Here is a 19,660-nt window from a genome sequence, read left to right as displayed (position 1 = left end):
TGATAGCTTTCCTAATGTTGAACCAGCCCTGCATTCCTGGTATAAATCCCACCTAGTTATGGTGTATTATCCTGGTAATGAATTGCTGTAATCTCCTTGGTAACATTTTATTTAAGATTTTTGCATCGATATTCATTATGGAAATTGGTCTGTAATATTTTTTCTCTGTTTTGGCTCTGCCTGGTTTAGGTATCAACACCATATTTGTGTCATAAAAGGAATTTGGTAGAACTTCATCACCAATTTTTTCCAAATAATTTGTATAATATTAGAATGAATTGTTCTTTAAATGTTTGGTAGAATCCACTTGTAAACCCATCTGGCCCTGGAGATCTTTTCCTAGGGAGTCCATTGATGGCATGTTCACAGCCTTTCCAACACTGAATTTTATCCTTTTAAAACCATCATTGCCAATATTATTGACTATGGGAAAGCACGTATTAGGTAATACCAATCTTGTGATAACTTGACTCTTCGGTACTTAACAAGGAGATAAACCTAACTGAAGTTTTGTCTAAGACATCATATTCTCAGGGTTACTCTCTGGCATAACGTCGCTGATGTTGGATGATAGATGCCTTGCTACAAAATGTTTTCCCACACACACTGCATAAATAGGGTTTCTTTCCAGAATGGGTTTTTTGATGTCGAGTAAGTGATGAAAAGTCAAAGAAGGTTTTTCCACATTCATCACATCCATAGGGCTTCTCTTGAGTATGGGTCCTCTGATGTAGAGAAAGGGATGAATGCCTAGCAAAGGCTTTTCCACATTCATCACATTCATAGGGCTTTTCTCCAGTATGAATTCTTTCATGAACCATAAGGGATGAAGGGTTTAAGAATAGTTTCCCACATTCACCACATTTATAGGGACTGTCTCTCTTATGAATCATATGATGTCTCATAATGGCACTTCTATGTCTGAAAGCTTTTCCACATTCATTACATTTATAAGGCTTCTCTCCAGTATGAATTCGTTCATGTGCAGTAAGAGATGAATGGTTAGAAAAGGCTTTCCCACATTCGCCACATTGGTAGGGCTTCTCACCAGTATGAATTCGCTTATGAGAAGTAAGGTAGGAATGGTACAGGAAGGATTTTCCACATTCCTTACACTTATAAGGCTTTTTTCCAGTATGTGTTAGCAGATGTCGTGTAAGGTTGCATTTCCAGCTAAAGATTTTCCCACATTCATTACATTCATAGGGATTCTCTCCAGTATGACTTCTCTGATGTTCAGTAAGAGATGAGCAGTCAATAGTTTCCCCCCATTGATTATAATCATGGCCTGGCTCCTGGGTGGTATTTTTGGAGGGAATAATTAACAGTTGCCTAGAATCTCTCTCATGGGAAACTGTTTCCCTTTCAGAGTTTTCCTTCTTCCTGTTGATTGTGCCACTAGGTACATGAACTCCTCTCCATGCAGAGTTTATGGGAACCATTAATGTTCCTAATGATTCTACTTCTGAAATATCCTGCTTTGGAGATGACTTCTGGGTCTCATGAAGGCTCATCCAGTCTGAAACTAAGAGAAAACACAACTACAATCTGTTCTCTGTGCTGTAAAAAAAGAAAAAGTTCTGGTAGAAAGGATAATGAAACTGAGAATAATGCCCCCAAAACATCTAGACAGGCATAAGAGGAAGGAGGAACCCAAAATGGGTGTTGGGCACCTTGCTCATTAAGAAACTTTAGCAAAGCGACTGGCTCCCTAAGCAAAGTGAGCGGCAAACATGAAATCCAGGACTGTTGGAAAAGCCACCAGAGCAAAGTGTCATGTGGAGCAGAGTCTAATGAGGAAGGGAAAAGAAACCTGAAATTTCAGTCAGAAGGGAGGAGGTGCCCAGAAAAGGCAAATTGAGAGGAAGTGCTAGTAGATCATAAAGACCAAAGAAAAGGGAAGAAGAGGAATCATAATGGAGGCAAAGGTGATACTTCACCATGAGGGAAAAAAAGACACAGCTTTCCTGCCTGGGTTGCTCATGGCAATAACAACTGTAGCAGGCCTTGAGGCCACTGAAAGCAGCTCCTGCTCACCCAACTGCTAGGCTGTACTTCCAGGGACTTCTTTAATTTTGACTCTCAATCACTCACCCAAGGAAGAATCTGTTGGCAACACTCTTTCTTTAGCCTTTGGCAAATCAAGCAACCACGGCTCTTTGCCTTGCTCCAACTGGAAGATCACATGAGGTTTAGCTATGGGAAGTCCTATTGGTGGAAAGGAAATGTCAGTATCCGCCAACATTTATATAGATGGCACTGTTTGCAAATCCTTTACATACCCTGTTATCATAAACCCACGAAGTCAATATGACAGGCATTATTATCCCGACTTTAGAAATGTAGGAACTGAGGCTCATCAAGGCTACATGACTTAGGAATGGTGGCAGAGCTATTATCCAGAAACAGAACTGTCCCAGAAGTCACCAATGTCATTTTGACACAGACACACTCATAAACACTCATTAACTCTTTACAATATCTTGGTCTTTCTATTCACTCCTGAACGCTGTGAAATACTTTTGTGCTTACTGAAGGGGCAGCAGCACTCTAGCACCAGCAGGCACCCAGACTGTCCCATTGAAAACATGCCCCATGCTTTCATAAACCTCTTTTTAAAAAGTGTTTTTGCAAGTCTTTCTTACCTTCTCTGCCTTCCCCCCTCTGCCTTCCCCAATTAACAACAAACAAAAATGTAAAACCATCTTCCCAAATATGCCTAGCCAGCCAAACAAGCTCTCACACTGGCCACGTCCAAAACTGTAGGCCTCATTCTCTCACAGGGTGGGGGTGTGTGTGTTGGGGGCAGGGATGGCACGCTTCCTCCTCTCCTCTGGACTGTGGATTGATTCATCACTACATTGATCAGAGTTCTCAAGTTTTTCAAAGTTATCTTTCTTTACAATGTTGTCATTGTAAAAACTGTTCTACTGTGCCTTTCTTTGCTTTGAAACAGTTCATAGAGGTATTCTGTGGCCTCTGAAACAGTCCATTTTATCATTTTTATAGCACAATATTTCAATACATTTAAATTTCTTAATTTTTTTGGCCATTTCTCAACAGGTAAGCAAATTGATTCTAGTTTTTTGCTTCTACAAAAAAGAGCTGCTTTAAATATTTTTGAACATCTATGTCCTTTGCCTCTTTCTTGGATTTTCTGAGGTATAAGCACAGTAGTGGTAGAGCTGGATCAAAGGTTCATAGTTTCATAATTTTGGGGGCACAGGTGACGGCACCACCATCTCCTGGTCCCTAGGCTTACAACCTAGGTATCATTCTTCTTTCTGCAGGACAATGAGGGTTAAGTGACTTGTCCAGGGTCACACAGCTAGTGTCAAGTGTCTGAGGCCAGATTTGAACTCAGGTCCTCCTGAATCCAGGGCTGGTGCTTTATCTACTGTAACACCTAGCTGCCCCTAGGTATCATTCTTTACACACACACCTCTCTCTCTCTCTCTCTCTCTCCCCCTGCCCCCCTTTCTCTCTCTCATTTGCCTTCCCTCTTCTCCCCCACTCTATTATCCCATCTAGTATCAGGTCCTGTCAATTCTATGTTTGTGAACATCTTGGACATGCCTCTTCTCCTCTGACACTATCACCACCCTGGTAGATCTCTTTGTCACCTCCTGCCTAGACCACTATAGCAGCTTTCTGGTTGGTCTCCCAGCCTCAAGCCTCTCACTACTCCTGTCCTTCTACCAAATGGAGCTTTTCAAAAGGCAAGTCTGACCATGTCACCCCTCCCTTTTATTAGTAATTCAATTTTATCTCATTTCCAGTTCCAAATTCTCTCCCTCCCTTTCCCAACCACTGAGAAGGTAAGATAAAAACAAAAAACCAAACCCTATTACAAACATGGATAGTCATGCAAAACAAATGCCCTCATTAGCCATGGCTGAAAAGAAAAAAGAATCTTGTACTTCAGTGTGCACCCTCAGTCCCTCAGCTCTCTCTCTCTCTGGAGGTAGACACCGGCTCTCACTGGAGGCCTTTGGAATTGGGCTGGGTCCTCACACTGATGGGAGCTCCTAAGTCTTTGCCTACAGGCTGATGACTCATCTTTCCAATATTGCTGGGTCTGTGTACACTGTTCTCTTGCTTCTGCTCCCTTGTTTGCTACTGTCCACTGAAGCTCCCTTTCCTCCTATGGTTTTGTTCTTCATTCTGTCAGGTTCAGCTTCCAGGTACTTTGATACTGAGTACCTAAAAGATCCTGAGAGTACTGGCCCATAATTGACTCAGGGAGTTTTCCTTTCCTAGCAAGCTCCATAATATCACTGCTGGGCTTGTGCTTCTATTACTTCCTTCCTTTCCTTTGGTTTAGTCACCTCCTTGTCACCAGTCCTAAGTCACACAACCTTTCAGTAGCACCCTCTCCTCCAATACAGGTTTTAGAATAAACAATTTCTCTTCTATTTAGGGCACATATCCAAAATACTAAAAATCAAAACACACACATAGTGCAGCCATCTCTATCACCTCTATCCCTGCTCCTACCCGGGACTTAGCAAATCCCACTTTGTTCTCCTCTGTCCGTTGTCCCATATTCTGTAGCACTGGCCTAGTGGCTTCACTGTACACCTCAATGCCTACAAGATGTTCTGTTCTCCCATCACTCTGAGCTACTCCAAAGAGCTTTGCCCCATGCCCTTGTTTTCCCACCCTGCCAGTTACTGACTCAACATGTGATCCCTCACCCCCACCCTTCTCAATCCAAGAGCTTCTTGTACCCCCTCCCTCCTCCTCTAATTTTTCTTATTCTGGAGACACTCAGATCTCTTAGAAAGGTCTCTAGCACCCAGCTTTTTCTTGGTCCCTGGGCAAACAGCAAGACTTCGTTGTCACCCTCAGCTAGATCCCAGCACAGCAAGGTTTCAAAGTAGCTTCTGTAAGTATCTTTTTTATGTGACCACACTTCAGACACAATCACAGTGAAATATAAATATCTCCAGGCACATCTCTGTACTCCCTCCCATTTAGCAGAGGAATGTTTTCTTAAGATGGGGCAGAGAGGCAGCTAGGTGGCGCAGTGGATAGAGCACTGGCCCTGGTTTCAGGAGGACCTGAGTTCAAATCCAGCCTCAGACACTTGACAGGGACTAGCTGTGTGACCCTGGGCAAGTCACTTAACCCCAATTGCCTCACCATTAAAAAAAAGAAAAATATGGGACAGAGGCTAGATCCCAGGGTGGAAGCCCCTCTTACCCAGTGAGATGAGATTTCTATAGTTCTCCAGCATCACGTCCCTGTACAGGTCCCTCTGAGCAGGGTTCAGTTGTCCCCACTCCTCCTGGCTAAAGTTCACGGCCACATCCTTGAATGTCACTGATTCCTAAAATGCAAATTCATTCTTGCTCAGCCATATAACCCCAGAAGAAGGGGTCAAATTAGAAACATTTGGAGAGACTGAGGGGAGGGAGAGGAAGTGGTCCTGGCAATGTTCGGGACTCTAGGTACTGTGAAGTAAGGGAAAAGTGGAGGCCTGTGACCCAAGGGAGAAAGGCACCTTGACTATCCCTGTGCCTAGCACGGGGACCTACTGAGTAAGAGCCTCATTACTGAGAGATATTCTTCACACCCATCTGGGTAGAGAAGATCCATGAAGAATGGAGCAAGTTGCCATATTTTGGAAACTGTAACAACACTTCAAGAGGGAGAGAAAAACCCCATTCACCTGGTACCTGACCGCCAGGAAAATTGGCATTATTCCCTCCTCTTCTGTCCTTTTTCCTCTTACAAAAAGGCAGAGTCTTGAGAACTGGGGGCTGGGGAAGAAAATAAAGAGGCATTGAGGGAGACTGCTCTTGCTTTATGGTGATTCCATAAACTACTTATGAAAATAATTTTTCATTATTTCTAAGTAAAACACCTCATCCAGGTAAAAATATTTTAACTAACTGTGCCTAATCTGTGGACTTTTGACTGGCTTGCTGTCTGACTGCTATTAATTGCCTAAGCCAGTCTGTTAGGGCCTTTAAAAAATTCCCACAATTTCTTCTCCCAAACTGATAAGCAAACAGCTTCTTTCCATTTAACAGCAAAGGATTTATTTAGGTGAATAAACTTAGGGATAAAGGCAACAAAAGTAAAATACGACCTCTCAGTGTCTCTGTAGCATCCTCCTCCACCGTCTAACTGCAAGCTCCCTCTCTTTCTGTACAGTTTCTCTGGCGTCCTTTCCTGTGTCTCCTTAGTCCTCTGTACTGACCAACCTTCTTCTAGCGTTCCCCACCCCCACCCCTGTTTATAAAAGGCCTTTCTCCTTGGGAACCCCAGGACCAAGCCCTCACACACATCAAGCTAATTGGTTAGCCACCCTGGGGCTGCAGCCCGGGTCTTGAAGGGCCCTAGTATACTATGCCCAGAGCTGGAGGAGGCTGTGCCCCGCCCCCTGAAGCTAAGAAAAACCCTGAGGGCCTAAGGCTTTTTAATCTCAGCCCAAAGGCAGGGTCCCCAAATCACAATAAATTCCCACATCCATTATACTCTATCTTTGACACATCTCTCTTGGTGAAGTCCTATGAGATAAGAGATGGAAAAGTAGGAAAAACGTTAACATGTGACAGACTTTTTTTTTTTGGGGGGGTGAGGTAATGAGGGTTAAATGACTTGTCCAGGGTCACACAGGTAGGAAGTGCCAAGTGTCTGAGGTCACATTGGAACTCAGGTCCTCCTGAATCCAGGGCTAGTGCTTTATCTACTGTGCCACCTAGCTGCCCCCTGTTGTCATTTTAATGTAAAACCCTGGCTTGAGAGTAGGTAGTGCCTTTTGCCTTTCTTTGTATTCCCAACTCTGGATACAAAGTGCCTGGAATATAGATGGTGCTTAATAAAATGTTTATTGACTGACAATGGAATAAGGTAATTTATAAGGTAATAAGAACTTTCCAGCCCTTTCCATGATGACTTTTCACAAGAGTCTCTAACATCCAGACATGATCTCTGAGATTCTTTCAAGCTATAAATCTATGATCCTATGTTAAGATCCTACAAATAACTAAAATGTTAAATGGCGTAAACCAAGTGAAGATTCCCTGGGCTACTCTACGAGAGACCTCCTTCCAGGCTGAATTCTCATTATTCTTTGCACCTGTCCCTTTGATGAACACTAATATCATATCACAAAGTCCTTACTTATCCACCCTGTCCACAAGCATAGCACACAGAGAGCCTTTGCCAAAATCTAGATCTATATCTTCAAGATTCCTTTGATCTATCTGTCTAGATTAACTCAGTCAAAAAAAGAAAATGTGGTTAATATGGCATGAATTTATCTATCTAGGGGAATTAGGAGATGCTTCAAGGAGGCACCTAAGCTGGGGCTTGAAGGAAAGGCTTTCTTGGTGGTTGTTCTAAACTAGGAAGATTTTCCCCACTCTTGTTCCCTCTCCCACCTCTACCTGAGGATGTCCCTGAGGTTCTGTCTCTGCGTCCTACACTTTTCTCCATGTACAAATTCAATGGTTCTCTTATGGCTCTCATTATACTTTCCATGTTGAAGACTCCTAAATAATCTATATGCCCAACTCTCCAGGATAAAGAGAATTCTTCTAGGGGCCAGGATAGTAAGGAAGAAGCATGACTAAAGCATTTGGTTAGATACGCAGTTCAGGCAAGACTTCAGGGCAAGGTTAGGGCTACAGTGAGAGCTAAAGCCACCTCTATACCTGGACAAGATGATGAAGCAAGAGAGTATAAGATGAGGCTGAAGGCAGAATCCTCCAGAGGAGAATGGGAGGACAGGGACCATAGAAGTGATCAGAGGAAGGATATGAACCAGGACCGTGAATATCATGAAAGAAAACCAAGAGAGTAGAAAGTTTCTAGGAATGGGTGGTTACAAGTGTCACATGGTGAGAGACCTCAAGTAGAATGGGAAGTAAGAAAAGGCCACTGAACTTGGGAAATGGGAGCTGTTTTCCCCAGATTTACTGGTACAATTCTTTTCACTAATTTATTAGTAAATAAATTATTAATTGTTAACAAATAAGCAGGAGCACCTGGAGACAGCTGTGTCCATTTAAATATGCCTGGGGTAGCCATTTCAATAATACAACATCACTTATACTAGGACCACCTCTCAGGAGATGGCAGTGACCAAGCATGAGGTAGTGTTGACACTATCTAGATAGAAAACTTTAAAGCCATCATTAGGACTTATGGGCAATTTCTAAAACTGATTACTAGGAAACTGTCAAAGGTGGCCAGACTTTTGATAGGAAGCAGTGAGACAAAGAAGAAGGCAATGGGGGGGAGGGGAAGGTGAGTGGAAAAGCACTGGATTTTGAATCAAAAGCTTAATGATTTATTAGCTGTTTGATCATAGGCAAGTTAATTTTGCCTCTCTAGGCCTCAGGTTCCTCCTCTGTAAAAGTTTCTGGTTCAACTTATGGCACAATACAGTGGAAACACCACTTAATTTAGAGTTATAAGACCTGGTTCAATCCCCACCTTTGCACCTTACTGCCTGCTTAATATTGTTCAAGTCATTTAACCTGTCTAAACCCAGTTTCCTCATTTGTAATATTAAATGGCAGGCGCTTAATGTAAGAGCCTACGATTTCTAAAGTCCCTTCCAGATTTTATATAGTCCGTTACATTAATGAAAAATAGTTTGATAGATTTTGTTCTTCTGTCATCTGTCCTGACCGGTACTTCTCTCTTGCCTCATGTCCCAATCAGAAAGCTATGACTTATTACTTTTTCATAAGGTGATGTAAGTGATGCTTGGAAAAGTCACCGATCTGAACTGACCTCAAGCTCCAAAGAGGCTTTCGCGAAGAAGCGGAACGGGGTGGGGTGGGGGTGGGGGAATTCGGGAGGTGGGGGAGGGAACGGAGGAATTTTTTGTCCTTCTTGCACGCTCCCCCAACAGTATGAGTCTTCCGCTCCTCCCCACAGCTAACACTGGGGCTGGAGAATAACAGTCACAGGGGTGCGCTTTTCTTCGGAAAAGGAGAGGGAGTCTTCGACCCTTGGGGCAGAGAGTAATAGGAGTCTGAAGAGATGGACGCGAATCCAGCCGGATCTCGGATCCCTGAGGGCACCCCGCCCCTCAACCCCCATCTGCCCAGTGTCCGCTGACCCCACTTCCCTCAGGCTACCCACGGGGACACATAAGATACACGGACATACACATACAGACATATGAACAGACAATACGGATAACGCACGTATACACCCATACATACACACAAACACACACGTACGCGCGCGCATACGCGTTTACCTCCATTCCACTGAAGCCGGTCCACAGAAGTCCCAATCGCCAGGTCCCACACCGAACGACGCCTGCGCATACGCTAATGCCCCACGCGGACTCTACTTCCCGGCAGCCTCAGCAGGTTTCGCGCCCCAGATTCCAAAGGATTGTAAGGGCGTTGAACCACTAAATATCGAAAGATCTTCTGGGAAATTGAGTCCAAGTCCCCGTGCCCCGGGACTCTAGCTTCTCTGGGAAATGTAGTCTTGGATTTCCTTCTGTGCAGGCTCAGCGAGGGTCCTGGCCAGCGGCAGCTCCTCCGAGCCTGAGAAGGGTAAGAACTGCTTGGTGTCTGGGAGAAGGACAGGGATTGGAAGGGACGTGAAAAGCAGCGAGGGCTGGGGCTTGGTTCAGGGAGAGACTCGGTCACCATGGTAACTTCCACTTATGGCCAGTGTCCGAGTTTGTTGCTGGAGCTGTCCAGCTGCTAACTGCTGCTGTCCTGTCGTCTGATGGTCCACCCCTGGCATCTACAGATGGGGAAACTGAGTCCTGAAGATAGCTAGAGGGAAAGCGACTAGCAGAGGAATTTAGCCGCAGCTTGTGGACCTGAAGCCGGGACTGGCCCCAGGCTGTCCAGGGAAGGGGAGAAGCCTGGAGTCCCTTGGGGCCATGGATTCTTTAAAAAAAAATTTTTTTTTTTAACCACTTTTCCTTGACTTTGAAAATACACCAAATAAAACGAGCGTCTCCATATACATTGCAATAGAGATTATTGTGGAAGAAACTGAAACTATTATGTAGCCTCACTACTACTGTTTCTGAGCTTCCTCTCTCAGTACACAGGTTAAGACTGATCTGTGGTGACTGCTAAGATAAATAGCAGTATGCAAAGCAGACTGAACGGGAGAACTTTAAGACAGGAAGACAACTTATGAAGTTAAAGTAGGTTGGACAAGGAAACAGGAGACCTGATTTTGGATCTCACCTTAAATTCTAGAGTGTGTCTCTAGGTAGAGTATGTTACCTTTAAGAACTTGTTTCCTCACCTGTAAAAAGGGAAGCAGTGGTAATAATCCATGCACAAGCCACTTCATAGGGTTGTCGTAAGGGCATTTTAGGTGAATCTCAGTGTTATAAAAAGGTGAGCTACTATTTTTTGTTAATGCTGCAAAAGATCAGGCACGAGGTAATAAAGGCCTCAACTAGGGAGGTGCCACTAGAAAGAGAAAGGAAGAAATGAAGATGAGAGAAATTATTTTATTTATTTATTCATTTATTTATTTTGTGGGGTGGTGAGGGTCAAGTGACTTGCCCAGGGTCACATAGCTAGTAAGTGTCAAGCGTCTGAGGCTGGATTTGAACTCAGGTACTCCTGAATCCAGGGCCGGTGCTTTATCCACTGCACCACCTAGCTGCCCCTAGGAGATGAGAGAAATTAAAAGTAAAGGGGATTGGGCAGCCCACTGGTACTCCTGAATCTATTTAGGCCTCATTTAAGAAAAGTGATCGAGTCTCAATAATTGGAAATGAAATGATTGGCTCTTAGGAGTCATAACTTTGTATAGGTTCAAAAACAAAACAAAAAATGGAGTTGGCCTTAGCTGCTAGGTTCTGAAAGAGCAAAAAAGAAAGGACCTGTGCTTCCTTGCACTCTACCAACCCTAGGAATTGCTGATGGCTACTTTGGGGCAGAGGCAGTTGGTAATTCCATGTGACCTGAAAGGAAATTTACTAGACTTGAGATTCCTGGTTCAAACCTTAGAGACACATTGATATAAATTTTCAGTTCACAAGACAACAGCAGTGAACCATGTAGCCAAGTGGTAGTAATCCTAACTACTGAGAAAGCTGAAGCTGGTAGACCTTTTGAGCTGAGTTCTGAGCTGCACTGGGCTATGCTAATCAAGTGAATACACTATATCCAGAAACAACATGGTGAATTCTTTGGAGCATGGTTGCCTGAGGAGAAACAAATCAACCAAGACTGGAAACAAGGCAGGTCAAAACTCTTGGGCTGAGCAGTAGTAGGATTAGGCCAATGAGTGGCTCCTGCACATTGTAACGATTGGAATAACGCCACCTGCTGGATACTTACTGTAGAGGAGTTCTGCCCATGAAGGGAAGGTCTTTGAGGGCAAGACCAGGAGTCAGGAAGTGACGCGGGCTAGTGGGAGGAGGAAGGAAGAGACTGGCGCTCAGTCTCGGGCTCTTTCCTCTGGACTCTGGCGGAGAAGGGAGCTAGAAATGTGCTCTCCCTTTAATAGATAGGAATCTAGGCCTTTTTCTCTCTCTTTACCAAATTCTTATTCTCCTTAATAAATGCTTAAAAGTCTAACTCTTGCTAAAGCTTATAATTTATTGGCGACCACTCATTAGATATTTTAGACAGTTTAGCTAGAATTTTAGCCCTTAACAGATGGCTGACCACGAAGAGGAAAGCTAACCCTCAGTCTTCTTCTGATCTTCTGGTTGGGTAAGAAATTTCCCCTCCCTCTCCCTTTAACTGCTAAGTACTGGTGTACTGGCTGTGTTTTCCTTCAAATTTTTTCGAATGGACCTTTTAGACTCCCTAATTATCCTATTTTTGATTTTAGTCTGTTTAACCAGACAAATGGGAGATAAGATCATGTTAATGCTTTGTTTTTGTGGATTTTCTATTTTTCTTTTTATTTTTGTTAGAAGAGCCAGCAACATACTCACACAAGGAAATATCTCCCACTCTCCCAACCATGCTTTTTCAGAGAAACCTGAAGAGATTCCTGCAGCTTTTCCCAGTTCTAACACTAATTGTTGCTCTAATTTTGCATGCCTGGAGGCAATGACCCACCCTCTAGAAGCTTTTAATCCCCTAGCACCGGGAGGCAAAGTGGGGGAAGAGGAATCCAGGCCTGAGTTCAAAATCAAGTCTGATTCAAATTGCTCTGGTCCCTCCCCTCCTCTCCAGACCCCACCCTCTACTCCTCCCATGGCCAAGCCCATTGCTTCCCCGGCCTGGGAAGTCCAGAGATCTAATGCTCATGCGCAACTTTCTCTAACTACATTTGCAGCTTCAGGCTCAGCCCTTCCCCAGCCTGGCTGTGCTTCTGAGACAACTTTAGAAAACCCTTTAAATTCCAGATATGCTCGATTTGTTCATAATTTTGCTAACCTGCTTTTGTCTTTAATTAGTAATCTTATAAAGCATTTGTATGGTGAAAAGCCCGACAGACAATATAGAGGGGTTAAAGAAGAAAAACTTAAGCTGAATAAGAATGACAATCAACATAGTTCAAGACTCCGCTTCTTTTGCCATGGAAGGGTATATATTTTACAGAAATGTAGAAGTAAGCAGCAAGGTATTGATATGAGTATTGGGGATTTTAGATATCGGAATCAAAAGTGTTCTAAATTCACTCAGATTATTAATAGTATCAGTTCAGAGGTTACATAGGATTTCTATGCTATTACATATACATTTTTAAATTAATGGTATGGGTTTATTTTCATAGAGATTTTAATGCTTTTGAGATTGTGTCTTATACTTAGTTTCTAAAACAAGGAGAATATTTGTAAAAGCTTTTTATAGTCATGTGATCAAGTTTATATTTTATAATACTCTTATTGATATTAAGTTCATATTCATTTAGATTTCCTTAGTTTGAATTTCACTGTATTTTATTGTTCCATGTGTATTTTCTTCTATTCATTTGTCTATCTAATTTTGAAACATTGCAAGATGGTTTTGATTTTATTATACAATGTTAATTCTAGGAGTATTGTGCTCCCATATTCTGAGTTATTTGTTTTTGTTATTTTTTCTCAACTGATTATTTGATCAAACTCTTTAAAGCATTTCCCTAGCAAATTGTTTGCCATGGCAAGTGTAAATTGATTCTAGAAGTATTATTTTTGATAAGCATATTCCAAAAAAAAAAAAAAAGAGGGGAACATTTGTAAAAGTTGTCTTTGAGATTGTGTTGTGCTTTAACTTGTATTTAAATATGTTCAGATTTTTCAAAAAAGTAATTGTATGCTAAGTAAAAAAAAGGTATTATTTGAAATTGTTGCATAATTATATATTATATTCTGAGTCAAGATGTATTCACATTTTTTGCAATCATTTATTATCCTCAATTTTTAAATCCATATGAGACTTGGATTATGGGAACTTATCATTTAAGACATTAATTGCCTTTATTCTGAGTTATCAGATGCCAGTTGGCCAAGATGCCATCCAATCACAAGAGGAATACATGCAAGAGCAGACACTGAACTGTCACATGAGGGGAGACATGCATGAAGTCAAGGTATGGCCAAGGGAACGGCTTTTGACAAATGTTGAGGTTGGATTCTCTTGGTTTAATATTTTATTTTATTTTTCCCCACAATATCGTACAGATGGCTGGAAGTATTGATCCCACCCATCTCACTTCTACACCTGGCTTCTATGCTCCCTCCTATATGCCTGATGCCATGGACATCTCAATCCCATGCATCTGATTAAGTCTGACTCAGTTTCCTCCAATATGTTCGGTGGCATGGACATATATTCCATCCACCTATTTTAAGCCTGGCATACTGCATGGGCAGTACATATTGCTCAAGTGTGGGAATGCTCATATCCCATCATTTCTCTGTTCTTTTATGGTAACCCCCATAATTATCTCAGGTGTCATGATAAATACAGTGTTGAATTTGGCCTTGACACCTGTTACCAATTATATTAGATTTTCTAATTTCTCATAATGGCATGAGGATAATTAGGCAGATGATGCAAAAAGTGATGAAACAGATACAAATTATTTTTAATAATTAATATTGCAGCAATTGTCTTCTCAATTACCCTCCATAAGGGGGGGACTATAGTAATATTATAATTTTAAAGAATGTTTCAATTTTTGTTTTATTATATGTTTCATGTGTAACAACTAAGATTCTGAATTCCCTTAGACATGTTTTTGAGAACTTTCATTGTTTGATTTGATTATTGACAAAGCTATTTTAAAGTTGTGTTAAGCTCAATTTTGTAGGAATTTTCCTGGCTGATTACCAGCATCCACACATCAACCCCTGAAAAGACTTCCATTCCACGACTACACCTAGAGGACATCTGAGAAAAGACTTTCAGAGATTTTAAATGAACAGTTTTGATTTGTTGTTGTTATTGGTTTTTTCTCTTTCTGTTATAATATACACCATCTGTAACATGTATTCTCTGCAGAGGCCCTCCCTTTGCAAGACTAATGTCAAAGCGTCGGTTCATGAGGACAAAAAATCGCCCCTCTGGACAAAACTTTCCTCTCTTCCTTTTCTATATTGTCATTCACATATTAGTTAGCAATAGTTATTGTATTCTTTTTACTGTTCCGTCAAGGAAACATTTTGTTTCTTGAGGAACAACAGGGGGGACTGTAACGATTGGAATAACGCCACCTGCTGGATACTTACTGTAGAGGAGTTCTGCCCATGAAGGGAAGGTCTTTGAGGGCAAGACCAGGAGTCAGGAAGTGACGCGGGCTAGTGGGAGGAGGAAGGAAGAGACTGGCGCTCAGTCTCGGGCTCTTTCCTCTGGACTCTGGCGGAGAAGGGAGCTAGAAATGTGCTCTCCCTTTAATAGATAGGAATCTAGGCCTTTTTCTCTCTCTTTACCAAATTCTTATTCTCCTTAATAAATGCTTAAAAGTCTAACTCTTGCTAAAGCTTATAATTTATTGGCGACCACTCATTAGATATTTTAGACAGTTTAGCTAGAATTTTAACCCTTAACAACATCCAGCCTGGGTAAAAGGAGGATTACTCTTTAAAAAAACCAACAACCCAGAAACAGAGAATAGAATTGGTACTTCCTGAGTTGCACCTGCATTTGGGGTTGAAGACCATGAACATCTTTGACTACCAGCAGCAGTTGAATAAACAAGGGAATAAATCCATGACACAGAGAAGGGAAAAAAACCCAAACAAACAAAAAAGCATGGATTTTGCCACCTATTATTACAATGAATTTTCAGACAGTATAAAATAGATAAGGTTATCTTTTCTAATGCCAAGAACATGTACCCCAGAGAAGAGGCAAACACATAGAATTGTATCATAGAGCTAAAAGATCTTCATGAATTCCTTTGGCTAAAAAAAGTCAATACTAAATCATTAAAATGAAATTCAATGCCAATCCTATATTCAATGATTTTCAATTTTGACGTAAGAACTGCTAACACCTATACCTTAGCAACCTTAAAAAAAAAATCAGAGTAACCTACACACCAAAAAAAGGTAGCAGAGTAGTCATTATCATTTATTAAGTGCTTATCATGTGGCAGGCACTGTGTTAAACACTAGGGATGCAAAAGCAAAAAACCAGAACCTGCTCTCTAGGATTTCAAAGTCTAACGAGAATTTTGTTGGAGGATGCATTCTGTTTGGCCATTTCCATGTGTTGAACCTGTCAACTAACTTCTGTTGACATCTCAATTCTTTTGAGCAGCTATCGACCTGATATTTTCAATATTTAAGAGAAATTTTTTTGCAGGCTTTCATGAAATATAGTGAGCAGACTGAGAATCTATCTTTTTTCACAGGGTTTTCAAGTACCCAAGAGTTTTCAATTTGTTTCCATGATCTGTCCTCTTGATCCTTCATCTTTTCTGGCAAAGCTTCCAAAATTTTTCTAGTTGAATAATTCTGGGTTTGAGTTTTTTGTTTGGGTATTGTTTCAGCGCTTCTGTCCCAGATTAATCCTTTTTGTGAGGGACTACATTATTCTACTTATGTTTTTCATTGCTATTTCCAAGCTAGTCATCATTTCCTGGGAATATCTAGTAGCTTTTCATTCCTTCTTTAAGTAAATTTGTGTTTCTATTCCACTTTGATGTATCTTACAGTAATTTAAGCTTTGTTTCTGAGGCTACAGGCAGCATTATATAATTTTCTCTTTTCATTTGGGCTTCATCTCCTCTGAATGCATAACTTTTATTCAATTTGTTGAAACTTTATTTTTTAGAGTCTTCTTTTAAAACCTGCATCCTTTTCTGGGTTTCTGAACATCTATTATTGGTATTTCTATTGATGTTTTATAGGGAATATTGAGGAGATAGATTGCCTTTCAACTTTTAACTCCTCAATCTTCCTAGACATCCCCAACTCAAGTATTTGTGTATTCAATGTTGTGTATTAACAGACTTAAGCAGATATGTGAGGTAGGGTATCCTAAAAGTCACATTTTTGTATTGGAGTACCTGAGGTCAGATTCGTATAGTACACTTAGATGACATACCCATCAAGTTTGGCAACAGAAGAGAGAAAATAAGAATTAGCCAGAAGGGGAAGTAGATATGAGATTTTAAATAAAATCAATTTTAAACTTTTATGGGGTTCATTGTGCATACTCTGACTCTTTGGATTTAACAGATTGGATTTATATTCTCAGGATTTCTCTCTGGCATACCATCTTTGATGGTGCCACAAAAAGTTCTGCCCCTTCCCCACTTTATAAATAAGGTTTCTCTCTAGTTGAGGTCCCTTGATATAAAGGGATGAATGTCTAGACATCTTCCCACATTTACACGCTTTTTTCCCAGTACAAACTCATGAATAGTAAGTGATGAAGAATTTAAGAAGTGTTTTCAACATTTATTGTATTTTTAGAGACTTTCTGCTGTGTGAGTCATCCTATGCTTCATAATGCCAGTTCTATGTCAGAAAGCTTTCCCACATTCACTGCATTTATAAGATTTTTCTCCAGTATGAATTCTCTCATGTTCAGTGAACGTTTAGAGAAGGCTTTCTTACATTTATCACATTCATAGGGCTTCTCTTCAATATGAGTTCTCTGATGTAGAGAAAAGAGATGAATGTCTAGCAAAAGCTTTCTCACATTTAACACATTCAACACATTCATAGGGCTTCTCTCCAGTATGAGTTCTCTTATGAACACCAAGGGACGAAGGATTTAAGAACAGTTTCCCATATTCGCCACATTTATAGGGACTTTCTCCTGTGTTAATCAACTGATGTCTCATAAGGCCACTTTTATGTCGGAAAGCTTGTCCACATTCATTACATTCATAAGGCTTCTCTCCAGTATGAAATATCTCATGTTCAGTAAGAGATGAATGTTTACAGAAAGCTTTTCCACATTCACATTTGTATGGCTTTTCTCTAGTATGAATTCACCTGTGTATAGTAAGGTATTGTGTAAATTAAAATTCTAAATGTGGGTTCTAAATATGGGGGGAAACTGACTAAAATCACTGATAAATGAGTTTAGGTTTTTTAAGGGTTTATTGAAAGATAGTAAAAGAAAGAGAAAGATTGAGAACAGATTTCTTGCAATCCTAACCTTCCTAAACCTCCCACTTCTGAAGTCCTCTGCCACCACACCAATCTCTTGCACCAAAAGAGGAAGAAGTCTCTCGACAGCGTCAACTTCCTCCTTCATGTTCCCCTCCCAGAAATGGGAGGTTCTTCAAGCTGATTGGCTAGTGTCATTCAAATTCATTAAGTACCCTTAAGTACCAGCCAGATGTGCTTACAATCTAGTACAACAGTCAGCAGTCAGTCGCTCTTCTCCAATTCTATCACTTTAGATCAATCTCCAGATGAACCCCTGAGTTCCATTATCTTGACACAGTATGAATGGTTCAAGAAGGCTTTCCCACAATCCTTACATACATAAGGCTTTTCTCCAGTATGTGCTAGCTGGTGTCAAGTAAGATTACATTTCCAACTAAACAGTTTCCCACATTCATCACATTCAAAAGGACTCTCCCTAGTGTGACTTCTCTGATGTTGAGTAAGGCGTGAGCAGTCAAAGAAGGATTTCCCACATGTATTGCATTCACAGCTTCTATCTTTAGTGGGGTTTTGTTGGTAGGCAATTAACACTTGACTGGAATCTCTCTCATGGGAATGGGATGTTTCCCATGTCTTGCCTTTAGAGTTTTCTTTCTTTCTATCCAACATGCATTCAGGTACACAAACTCCACCAAACACAAGGTCTAGAGGAATGATTACTATCCCTGGTGATTCTATTTCTTAAGAAATGTTTGGCTTTGGAGCTGACTCCTGAGGCTCAGGTTGACTCTCCCAGGCTGAAAACAAGAAAAACACAAATAACAATTCTTTGTGTGGGAAGAAAGGAAAATACTGTTGTTGAAAGAGTATAATGAAATCAAAAGCAGTGACAATGAGGCACACAGGCAGTTCTAAAAACCACACATGTAATTTTTTTTTAAGGCAATTGGGGTTAAGTGACTTGCCCAGGGTCACAACCTTTTGTAAAAGCTAAGAATTTTGGAAGATGATAACCTTACTACCAGGGTAAAGATGAAACTCAGAAAGTGTTTTTCATGCCTGAAGTGAAGAGAAAAGTCTTTGATAGGACCTACATCATCTCTGAGGACAAGCACCATGGCATCTGGGCAAAAGAAATCATCATCAGAGAGGACTACTGACCTGGAGTCACCTGGACTCTAGACAGTGGGTATGTACAATTGAAGGAGTGATTACCCCTCAAGAAGGGGTTATTATTAAGAATGACATAGGGCGGGGCAGCTAGGTGGCGCAGTGGATAAAGCACCGGCCCTGGAGTCAGGAGTACCTGAGTTCAAATCCGGCCTCAGACACTTAACACTTACTAGCTGTGTGACCCTGGCAAGTCACTTAACCCCAATTGCCTTACCGGGAAAAAAAAAAAAAAAAGAATGACATAGGGGCAGCTAGGTGGCACAGTGGATAGAGCACTGGCCCTGGATTCAGGAGTACCTGAGTTCAAATCTGGCCTCAGACACTTACCACTTACTGGTAGTGTGACCCTGGGCAAGTCACTTAACCCCAACTGCCTCACTAAAAAAAAAAAGTGACATATTTGGGGCATTTGAGATCTCAGTCCTTTGGTTGTTTAGGAATTCTCCCTCTAGTTATAGCTTTGAAAAGTACCTGATGTGGCTGGGTCTCTCGTCATTTTTTTAATGATCTGATCACATGACCATTTTGAACTTATAGCCTATGTCGTAAGACATTGATCAAAGCCTAATTTCTGCCAAATTTCCAGTTTTTCTCAGCAGTTCTAGCCAAATGGGGAATAGAGAGTATTTATGGCAGCACTGTTTTTGTGATAGGACTAGAAATAATGGAGATGATAATCGATAAGAATAACTAACCAAATTGCAGTACATAAATGTAATGGAATATTACTGCACTCTAAGAAATGATGAGTATAAAGAATTGTAAGATTTAAAATTGGATATAAGAGCATTAAACTCCCCTTTAACCTTTCCCTTATATATCTCCCAGACCAGGAAGAGAAAGAAACCTCTGAGCTTTACTTAGAAATGGATTACTTAGCTTTTATTGTTTGGGAATTAATTAGCCAACAAACAAGGTGATACTGATTAGAGAAATAGGAAAGTAGAAATACAAATAAATAGTCTTAGATCTAAGCTTAGTCTATATTCCATACAGAACTCACCAAAACCCAAG

The 19,660-nt window shown here is 41.1% G+C and overlaps 1 protein-coding gene across 5 annotated transcripts; it reads right to left on the bottom strand.

Annotated features, from left to right (window-relative positions):
* Window positions 1-214: 214 nt before the first annotated feature.
* Window positions 215-11,374, bottom strand: LOC122742901 (zinc finger protein 184-like). Of its 5 annotated transcripts, XM_043987478.1 has the most exons (5): window positions 9,230-9,329; window positions 5,675-5,765; window positions 5,206-5,332; window positions 2,095-2,208; window positions 215-1,525 (listed from the first exon to the last, which is right to left on the bottom strand). In XM_043987478.1, exons 2-5 carry the CDS (start codon window positions 5,702-5,704, stop codon window positions 537-539), a joined length of 1,260 nt encoding a protein of 419 aa, XP_043843413.1. In that variant the 5' UTR covers window positions 5,705-5,765; window positions 9,230-9,329; the 3' UTR covers window positions 215-536. The 5 variants fall into 5 exon arrangements, with proteins under 5 accessions (XP_043843413.1, XP_043843416.1, XP_043843414.1 ...); XM_043987481.1 differs by lacking the exon at window positions 2,095-2,208; XM_043987479.1 differs by lacking the exon at window positions 5,675-5,765 and having other exon boundaries at window positions 9,230-9,319.
* Window positions 11,375-19,660: the final 8,286 nt, after the last annotated feature.

The sequence above is a fragment of the Dromiciops gliroides genome, chromosome 2 (genome assembly GCF_019393635.1).
Source record: "Dromiciops gliroides isolate mDroGli1 chromosome 2, mDroGli1.pri, whole genome shotgun sequence".
In the NCBI taxonomy this organism is placed as follows: domain Eukaryota; kingdom Metazoa; phylum Chordata; class Mammalia; order Microbiotheria; family Microbiotheriidae; genus Dromiciops; species Dromiciops gliroides.
The sequence above is the reverse complement of the archived record's forward strand: the minus strand, read 5'-3'. Positions and strand labels throughout refer to the sequence as shown.

What these genes read in the sequence shown, in the direction of transcription:
- LOC122742901 (XM_043987478.1), bottom strand. Translation starts at nt 5,704, where the DNA reads ATGCCAATTTTCCTGGCGGTCAGGTACCAG. An exon ending in TAGAAATCTCATCTCACTGG is followed by an intron (nt 2,209 to 5,205) that starts GTAAGAGGGGCT and finishes TTCCACCAATAG; the next exon opens with GACTTCCCATAGCTAAACCT. An exon ending in GCCAACAGATTCTTCCTTGG is followed by an intron (nt 1,526 to 2,094) that starts GTGAGTGATTGA and finishes GTTTTCTCTTAG; the next exon opens with TTTCAGACTGGATGAGCCTT.